Here is a 9,832-nt window from a genome sequence, read left to right on the forward strand (position 1 = left end):
AAAATGGTATAAATGCTCTAAAAGCAACTACCTGCCATCCAGAAAAAGGGCTGGTTGCTTTCTCTTGCTTGTGTTATATCCCTGACCTTTCAGCCTAGAGCAGGCCTGGGCTGGCGAGGGGTGGGGCACCTCAGGAAGCAGTTCCCACTGAAGTCCTGCTCCCCCTGCAGACAAATGTGGCCCTGGTGGCCCCCTTGCTGCGCCTGGAGAACAATCATTGCCACATCGAGGAGAGCGAGCATGTGCTGAAGAAGGCCCACAAGTACAGTGAGCTGATAATCCTATATGAGAAGAAAGGGCTCCACGAGAAAGGTGACTGAGGTGGGGGCACAGTTCTTGGATCTGGGAGGGTATCCAGTATGTTGTTAGGGGGAACTTGCTGAGGTGAGATGAATCTTCTCTGGGGAAGGGCTCATGACCTTGTTCTCGGGCTTTGTGGCCAGCTCTGCAGGTGCTGGTGGACCAGTCCAAAAAAGCAAACTCCCCTCTGAAAGGCCACGAGAGGACAGTGCAGTACCTACAACATCTGGGTAAGTGCAGCCTTGAAAGGGCTCCTGTTCAAGTGGACCTGGTCTTTCTCTGGTTCTGATTCTAGCTGGTCACTCCCCTCCATCCCTTGTGGTGAGTCAGCTTCATTCCTCCAGTTGGCATAAATGTCCCTCAGTGGTCGAACCATGACAGCCCCTTGGTCTAGAGCCAGCCCAGTAGGGCCAAGCAGCCCTGAGTGGCAGGGCTTGAGCAGAGCTGCCTTGTCTGGAAAATGAATTCTGGGGCCACCAGGCCACTGCCTTCCCAGTGCCAGGCTTCAACTGCTGACAAATCCTACTTTTCCCTGTAGGCACAGAAAACCTGCATTTGATTTTTTCCTACTCAGTGTGGGTGCTGAGAGACTTCCCAGAAGATGGCCTGAAGGTGGGTCACGGGAGTCCCTTGGATTTATCTGGTACCATAGTTGGTCCTGATTGCATCTGGGACAGCAGTGGATGAGAGGAGGATGGGTTTATGCAGTTGCTTGGCTGTTTGAAAGGGTGGGCGGGGAAGTGTGGGACATCAACATGCTTGGTAGAAAGAGCCTTGCACAGGCGTCGGAGGCCTGCAGCCTAGTCTGTGACACCCTAACTACCTCCAGATGCCTTCTTGTATGCCCTTCCCCCTCCAAACATCTGTCTGTCTGATCCCACACTTGCCTGCATGTGTGTTTGGCAGAATTGCAGCCAGATGGTTCTGCCTCTGGAACTCAGGTTTGTTTTGACAGATATTTACTGAAGATCTCCCAGAGGTGGAATCTCTGCCACGTGATCGAGTGCTCGGCTTCTTAATAGAGAATTTCAAGAGTCTGGCTGTTCCTTATCTGGTAAGATAGTCTTTGGTCTGCACTAAAAAGCTTTAAAGCCAGGATCCAGGACTTTGTGGTTCAGTTATTGGACTGTTCAGATTTGGGGTTTGTGTCACTTGGGTACTGGTAGGATGTAAGGAAAAGGATACTTCAACTTCCTCTGAAGAAAGGGATCCCGGTAGACCAAGCTGGAAATGTTACTTTTGATGATACTTTCTACATCTAGATAAAGTACAGAGCGATAAAAGAATGATATTTTAGAAACAAATTTCAAAGCCACATTTGTACAACCAAACTCAACTGTGACCACAGGATAATCAATAGGTTTTAAGTACCAGAATGCAAACTTTTGTCCTTAATTACATGGGCTGATGTGAGAGTTTGAAGGATCATGGGACAAGATTAATAAAAGGAGTTTTTTTTTTTTTTGAGACAGAGTCTCGCTCTGTTGCCCAGGCTAGAGTGAGTGCCGTGGCGTCAGCCTAGCTCACAGCAACCTCAAACTCCTGGGCTTAAGCAATCCTCCTGCCTCAGCCTCCCGAGTAGCTGGGACTACAGGCATGTGCCACCATGCCCGGCTAATTTTTTCTATATATATTTTTGGTTGTCCATATAATTTCTTTCTATTTTTAGTAGAGACGGGGTCTCACTCTTGCTCAGGCTGGTCTCGAACTCCTGACCTTGAGCAATCCACCCGCCTCGGCCTCCCAGAGTGCTAGGATTACAGGCGTGAGCCACCACGCCCGGCCAATAAAAGGAGTTTAGACTCAAAATTGAGCAAACAATTTCTGACATTATTGTGAAATTTCTTCATGGTTTTGGAAGAGCTATCCCTTGGTAATCTCTGCAGCTTGATTAGGGAATAATCTGGATGGGACCTGTTGGGCCTTAAAAAATGTGAGAGAAACTGTCGGAGACCAGGTCATACGTGGAGGGCGCCAATGACAAAGACCTACGTCTTGCCTCAGGAACACATCATCCACGTGTGGGAGGAGACGGGCTCCCGGTTCCACAACTGCCTGATCCAGCTGTACTGTGAGAAGGTGCAAGGCCTGATGAAGGAGTATCTCCAGTCCTTCCCCGCAGGTACCAGTTTTCACTGGAAGCCGGTTGGCCCAGGCCTTAGAGGCAAGCACAGACTGGTGCCCTGTGGGGTGGGGGGAAGCAGGCCTCACTATTCCCTGCCCAGGTGGGTGGAAAGTTCCTTAGAGGACCCAGGGGAGCTAAGTGACCCAGGCCTGGCGCATGAGACCCAGGAGTTCTTATCTGGGTGCAGGCATCTCTGAGTGATTGCGTCATTCCTGGAGGAGGGCAAAAGGAAGAGATTTGTCTACAAGATGACAGCTGTGCTGATAAGAAACAGGTTTTCCTACCATAGTATTTCTCTATTCAGCTTGTTTTTTTAACCTTAAGCTGATGTTTTGGGGCCATGTAGAGACCACGAACTAAAAGTAAGTCCACCTGGACGCCACCTTGGTGACCCTTTATGGTCATGTGGGGACATCATTGAACCCCATCCCCCTCATTTTGCTTGACGACCCCACATTCCTGCCCCACAGCATCTTCTCATGTTGAGTTTGGTTTCCCTTAAAGGCAAAACTCCAGTCCCTGCTGGAGAGGAAGAGGGTGAGCTGGGAGAATACCGGCAAAAGCTCCTTACCTTCTTGGAGATTTCCAGCTACTATGATCCAGGCCGGCTCATCTGTGATTTCCCTTTTGATGGTGAGTGTCTGTCTTGGGGCCAAAGCCACTTCAGCTGAGGGTAATGCAAAAACTGATCTTCCCCTTTGCTAGTCCCCCGACCCTCCACAGAGTTGGGCCTGGGAAGAATGGGGTGTTTCAGGTCAGTGCTCCTGTTTTGTCCCCTCTGAAGACTCACTTTTGTATCGTAACTGAGAGAAATCTCTTTTCTATGTATGAACTGCATGATAATTGATAGCCGGGCTGCAGCCTGTTTATTGCTTTAGAACATGTTCTTGGCCAAGTTCACTGTTGAGCAGCTTTTGTACTGTGGCATAATTTGTCTGATGTATAAGCTCCAGGAGAGCTGAGACCAAGTGTTCACCTTCCCTGAAGCACTTAGCTTATTATGTACTTGGCAGTTGAATGAGTGTTCTTACCCAGTTTGTAATGATTATAACAAAAGATGGAATAAAGTGCCCATTACTTAGCTTCCTCCTCCCTTTTTAAAATTTTAATAATTTTCTCTTTGAAAAACCCCCAGTTAATAAAAATAATATTTTCTTCCATTTTATATTGCCCAAGTGTCCATTCTTTAGTCCCCGACCTTGTGCTTGCATAGTGGCGGTGGTGGTTACTTGTGTCCTTTTTTGTCCTAGGCCTCTTAGAAGAACGAGCTCTCCTGTTGGGACGCATGGGGAAACATGAACAAGCTCTCTTCATTTATGTCCACATCCTGAAGGATACGAGGATGGCTGAGGAGTAAGTTGGCCCTGTCATCCCACCTCCCAAGGAGTCTAAGAGCAGGCCCCCTGAGAGATGAGGGGCTAAGAAGGCCATCTCCCCACATTCTGCTGCAGGAGTAAGAATTGCCTCCTGTCCCAGCCCCTGGTTTTGGCTGTCCTTAGGCTGCTCATGGATGGCCTGCTCGTCACTTCTCATCAGATGTGGCCCCCCCTTCCCATGCTCTTACCACTTTCTCTCTTGCAGGTACTGCCACAAACACTATGACCAAAATAAAGATGGCAACAAAGATGTGAGTAGTGGCTCCAACCCAGGGAGCACGTGTGCCTTTCCCTGCCCCTTCACATACCTCACCCCATCTGATTTGGCCATGGGTGGCACTGGTGTGAATTGCAAAATAAGAGAGAACATGGGTCATGGTGCTGATTGATTTTGCATGTGTGTGTTGAGGGAGAGGCAGAGCGACCATTCGCCTGGTTTGCTTGGTATAGTTCTGGCTTACATGTGTTGTCCCTGTGATGATTAATAGCACTCCTGTCCCGTGACTCTCAAGAGTTTTGATTTGTATAATAAACTATATGGTCAGCCTATTGAGGAGGAACATCTGGTGGCTGTGATATACTAAATCTAGAATACACATTGGTTTGTCAGTGTCTGGAGACATTTTTGGTTGTCATGACTGAGGGGAGGGGGTGCTGCTAGGATCTAGGGGATAGAGATGCTGCTAAACAATGCACAGGTCAGCCCCAGCAAGGAAGAATTATCCATCCCAGGCCAGGTACAGTGGCTCACACTTGCAGTCCCAGCACTTTGGGAGGCGAAAGTGAAAGAATTGCTTGCTGCCAGAAGTTCGAGACCAGCCTAGGCAACATAGCAAGACCCTGTCTCTACAAGAAAATTAGCCAGGTGTGGTAGCACACCTGTAGTCCAGCTACTTGAGAGGGTGAGGTGGGAGCATGGCTTGAGCCCAGGAGTTCAAAGTTGCAGTGAGCTATGATTGTACCACTGCACTCCAGCCAGGGCAACAGAGGAAGACCCTGTCTGGAAAAAAAAAAAAAAAAAAGAAAAGAAAAGAAAAAGAACTATCCAGCCCAGCCCCAAATGTTAAGAGTGCTGATTGCTGAGGTTTAAAAACCCTGTGGTACTGTTCCCAGTAGGAAATGTAGCATTTCACCTTGGGTTAATCCCCACCTTCCAAAATGTAGACTGGGTTTCAGCTTTCACAGCCAAAGGACATGAGGAATTTTTTGAGTTACTTTGCAGTGTTAGCATTTGACACATGATATGATGTTAAACAAACACAACGCATTTGGTCTTTTCACTCAGGGAAAAAACAATCCTTAATTAACATCTTCAGTTGGCTATTTGACTTTACTACAATTTTAAAAGGTGAAAATGATGAGTTTTAATGCTCTTTGACAGCTGATACTATAGACTACCCTTCTAATCTTTAGGCATGCTCAGTACTGGGGCTTCTGGGAGGGTTGTTACCAGCCTGACGTGCGTGACTCTTATCTGTATGAGACAGGTGTATCTGTCCCTGCTTCGGATGTACCTGTCACCCCCCAGCATTCACTGCCTGGGGCCCATCAAGCTGGAACTGCTGGAGCCACAGGCCAACCTCCAGGCCGCCCTGCAGGTCCTCGAGCTGCACCACAGCAAACTGGACACCACCAAGGTCAGGGTTTCTTCCCCGGGAGGTGGAGGGCATTTACGGGGAGCACCGAATGAGAACAGGGATGCAGAAAGGGACTAGGGCCTGAGAGCTCTGTGGCTTCAGATATTTCCTCAATCTCCTCTTTCACCTTAGCCTGTCTCTATTTCTGTCCCTAGGCCCTCAACCTTCTGCCAGCAAACACTCAGATCAACGACATACGCATCTTTCTGGAAAAGGTCTTAGAGGAAAATGCACAAAAGAAACGGTTTAATCAAGTGCTCAAGAACCTTCTCCATGCAGAGTTCCTGAGGGTATGGGCCTTCCAAACTCTGGGGCGTGCTTTTATTTTTCAGTGTGAGACAGTGTCCACATGTTCCATTCCAACCAAGGCGGAGCCTTCTGTTCCTGTACAGCGTGGCACAAGCTGGTCCAGTAGCCAACTTGCCATTTAGTTGCCAGTGTTTCAGGGGGGATCTGTGAAGTCTGAGAGAGGAAACAGTGCTGGCTGCTGCCTTCTGTTTCTATGTACCAAGTGAGGGAACTTCTGCCCCCATCTCCCTATTCTTTCAGGTCCAGGAAGAGCGGATTTTACACCAGCAGGTGAAGTGCATCATCACAGAGGAGAAAGTGTGCATGGTGTGCAAGAAGAAGATTGGGAACAGGTGAGCCTCCTCGTCACCGGAGCTGTATCTGGGCTCTGATGGGGGGTTCACTGGGTTGGGGAATGCTCAGGAAGGATTTCTGCCCTTTATCCGGGAGGAAAGCACAGCTGCTGGCTGTCCTGACCACTTCCAGTTCTTGAGCCTTCAGCGAGCAGTCCATGCTGTCTGGTGGTGGTGGCTTGGAGAAGAAGGTAAAGACCTGAAATGTATGGCATGGGGCTGTTGCATTCTTGCCCATAAAGCTGTTCCCCTCCCCTCTGGCAGCTAGAAATTATGATGTAGCTAGTGGGTGTGTAAAAGATGTACGTGAGCAGAAAGTCTTTATTTTTTAAGGATGAGCCTCTCAAAGAAGAAAAAGATCTTTCAAGCTGCTACCTCATGACTTGAGTAGAATCCTGAGCCAGCCTCACACTGTGCTAAGACCACATATACTGTGGTCAGTTCCCTTTCCTCCACGGGAGAACAGTTTGTTCTTTTTCTCATATGACTGGAAGAATCCTTTCCTTTGGAGGACCGAACTGGCTGACATCTGCTGAGCTTGTCGGCCCTCAGTGAGCCAGTGCTGAGCCGTGGGCTGGCGTACTGCCCATCTGCCACGTGTTTTGCAGTGTCTTCTTAATAAGAAATATCCTCATGCATTCTGACTATATGCACCTATCCTCTGTTTGGTTATTTCACAGAGATGGTGGCTACAGAAATCCAGAGACCACAGGGCAAGCTGTTCTTTGAGGTTTGGGTGGGCTGCTTCTGGGATAGCTCCCCTCTGAAGAAAGGGGCCACTACCAGAGAAGTGGTCTCTTAGAGTTAGTCCTCACTCCCACGCCATTTTCCTTCTCTGCAGTGCATTTGCAAGATACCCCAATGGAGTGGTCGTGCACTACTTCTGTTCTAAAGAGGTAAACCCAGCTGACACCTGAGCCCAGCATCCCAGGGATTCAGCAGATGGACAGCGTGGCTCTCTTGGAGAGGTGAAGGAGCACCTGGCCTTAGAATTGTGGGCTGCCACCACCAGATGTCTCCTCATTTGGACACTACCGGCTATCTTGCACCCTGGAACATCTCTGAATTAATTAGACTCGTGGTCTGGCATTACCAGCTTTTTAATAGAAAAAGAGATTAGTAATACCTTATACCATTATGTTGTGGGCAATTCCAGAGAATTCAGTACCTACTTAGGCAAGAGGAGGTGCGCCATCTTGTCTTTGCACACCAGTCACCAGAATGAGGAAACTTGTCTCAAGTGTTTGTAACCACAGGGTTGTTTATTGAGGGTTTTTCTGTTAAGATAAGTGCACGACTTCACAAGGACCCCTCGGTATGGCTGACTGGAGAGTGCTATGAGAGGACAGCACTTGAGCTACTCTGGCCGCATAGACGGAAGGGCTCATTTTCTGTGTGGGGCCAGTTGTGTCTCCACAGCAGCCATGCCCCATGGCTCTCAGTAGCCTCCCTGCTCGCCCCGTTAGTTTCCAGTCTTCTTTCTTTCTCACCATTTATGTTCCCCTCGCTGCCCCATCCGGGCTTTCTCTCCCACTTCCATGACTCCAGGAATAGCCAGTGTGTAAACAAGGTAAAGTCATAAGCAAGAGGAAGTCTCAGTTCCCAGGAATCCATTGCTAGTTGATTGCCAGGTGTGTTGTAAATAGATCCTCCTCACACTCCACGTCTGGATGCCCAGGGAGTGCCATCCTCTGCCTAGAAAAGGGCCTGTGGACCTGCCCTCGGGCAGAGTGTGACCATAGCTCCTGAGGATGGGCCGGCACTGCACAGGGGATGTGGTCCCCTGGGCACATGCCCCGCAGGGCACCTGCTCTGCTTCACTCACCGGCCGCTTGGGCGAGTTGGTTCAGTCTTTGCGAGTGGAGTTCTTTGTGCTTTGGGCACCTTTCTCTTTTTGCAGCCAGTTTCTATTCACTTGCCTTACAGCTTTATAGGCATCGTTCCCCAGCTTTGTTTTGCAGGGTTTGAAGGATTACGCTGGGATAGCGTAGGAAGTTGGATCCCTGCTACACGCAGAGATAGAGCAGAGCAAGAACTGGCAAGATGTGATGCCAGGTGTGCTTGCGAGGTGCTCAGAGACAGCAGAGAGAACGCGGGAGGGCAGGAGCAGCGGCACACGGGTTTATAAAATAACTCAACGCCACATCTGTCAAACACTGCAGGGGACCCTGCCAGAGGTGCACAGGCTAGAGTTGCTAGCACTACAGGCCGGGGCCACATGAGGAGCGTGGTCCTGCATCCCGTCCTCCCTGGGTTCATTGCAGGCTCCAACTCTTGTGGCCCCAGTGTCTTCAGTGGGAGTGAGGGTGGGTAATGGTGACCAACACTGACAGTTTTTGTGGCCCGTCCTTGACATGCCTTGTCATTTATGAACTGCGGCGCCGTGCTGTGTTACAGGCCGACTTGCTGTTGGTAAGTAGACTGAGCTCCCCCAGGCGCGCTGTCTGTGGGGGTCTGAAGAGTGAGTGCCGTCAGTACCATTCACAGACGTGGAGGACTGTGCTCGGGTTTGCGGGGCCGGGCAGCACTTCACAAGAGTTCCATGGACCAGTGTGTGGAGACAGAAAAGCCACCGTTCCGACTGGCCATACCCACAAGAAGCAGTACTGCCTGTGGCCACATCTGCGCCAGCTGGGACTGCACTTCCCCTGGGAGCATCAGGGAAGCACCAGGCCCACGCTCCACTGCACGGCAGGAACTCACGCGCCACACAATCCCCGCCTTCCTGGCCGGCTGTGTCTTCTCACGAACTATGTTGAAGCAATAGCGTAAGGAATATGTGTTTTCTTCCCGTCGGGTACACATTCACACCCCGTTCCCCACACTCCATTCTTCCTTCCCTAGACTCTCCCTCCACAGAGGTCTAGAGAAGGCCGGAGACGAAAGCCCTCTAATAAGGACAGATGGAGTTCTCTTAACCACTCCTCATGATAAGCCCAATAAAGCAAGAAATCAAGCCTTTCTGGGTCTCTTTTTTCCCCTCTTTCTATGGAGTTTGAGGAAAATAACAATGAAAGGATAGCAACTTAACTAAGAATTAGAAGAATAAGCCAATCAGTAACTAAGAAAAAATGTCAGTAGAGCACTTCTGTTACATGTGTCTTGTGTTTTTTTGTTGTTGTTCTCTGTAGGGTGGATGTTACATGTCTTGACGTGTGCCACCCAGTACAGCGAGTGTGGCTAATGGCTGATGTTTTGATAGCACAGATGCAGAGCATTTCCATCACAAAGGCCTGCTGAACACACTGGGGCTCTAGAGGATACGAGTGTTGCCCCTTCAGTGGTAGGGCCTTGGGCCTCTCCTGCAGCTCGTGATGACTGGGAGGAAACACCAGGGGTCTCTGAGAAGTGGGGAAGTGTTGGTCCACTTTAGCCAGCTCCAAAAAGGCAAGGTCCTTCTGTATTGTCCCCTCTTGAGCTGTCTGTGGTCATCCTGAGTTTTCTGGGAATGAAAACATCTGGAACTAAGACTCATGACTTTGTTGAGGCATGAGGCAGAGGACTCCCAGAGAGAGAGTGTGGTACAGCCTAGAAAGCACTCACATTAGTCAGGAGCCCAGACCACAGGCCTGGCTCTGCCACCAGCCAGCTCTCTGCCCTCCTGCTCCTCTGATGTGGATCCACGGGTCCCCTGCACACATTCACAGAGATAACCAAGGCGGCTGGACTCCCATTTCTGAGACCCCAGTCCAGGTTTTGGCTTCACAGACAAATTAAGCAGAAACAGGCCCTCCCTTGGGGCCTGGCCACGGG

At 49.8% G+C, this 9,832-nt stretch overlaps 1 protein-coding gene across 2 annotated transcripts in view; it reads left to right on the top strand.

The window, feature by feature from the left end:
• Nucleotides 1–9,039, top strand: part of VPS39 (VPS39 subunit of HOPS complex) — a 46,953-nt gene extending 37,914 nt beyond the window's left edge. The window contains exons 14-25 of one of the 2 annotated variants that reach the window (XM_069484462.1): nt 171–312; nt 444–530; nt 839–912; nt 1,256–1,354; nt 2,305–2,422; nt 2,930–3,058; nt 3,676–3,778; nt 4,007–4,052; nt 5,289–5,438; nt 5,594–5,728; nt 5,988–6,079; nt 6,921–9,039. In XM_069484462.1, coding sequence (XP_069340563.1) covers nt 171–312; nt 444–530; nt 839–912; nt 1,256–1,354; nt 2,305–2,422; nt 2,930–3,058; nt 3,676–3,778; nt 4,007–4,052; nt 5,289–5,438; nt 5,594–5,728; nt 5,988–6,079; nt 6,921–6,996 — 1,251 coding nt within the window. In that variant the 3' untranslated portion in view covers nt 6,997–9,039. The remainder of the gene's footprint in view (nt 1–170; nt 313–443; nt 531–838; nt 913–1,255; nt 1,355–2,304; nt 2,423–2,929; nt 3,059–3,675; nt 3,779–4,006; nt 4,053–5,288; nt 5,439–5,593; nt 5,729–5,987; nt 6,080–6,920) is intronic. The other variant, XM_069484469.1, reaches the window with a different exon arrangement.
• The last annotated feature ends 793 nt before the right edge of the window (nt 9,040–9,832 follow it).

Source organism: Eulemur rufifrons, chromosome 2, assembly GCF_041146395.1.
Source record: "Eulemur rufifrons isolate Redbay chromosome 2, OSU_ERuf_1, whole genome shotgun sequence".
Taxonomy (NCBI): Eukaryota; Metazoa; Chordata; class Mammalia; order Primates; family Lemuridae; genus Eulemur; species Eulemur rufifrons.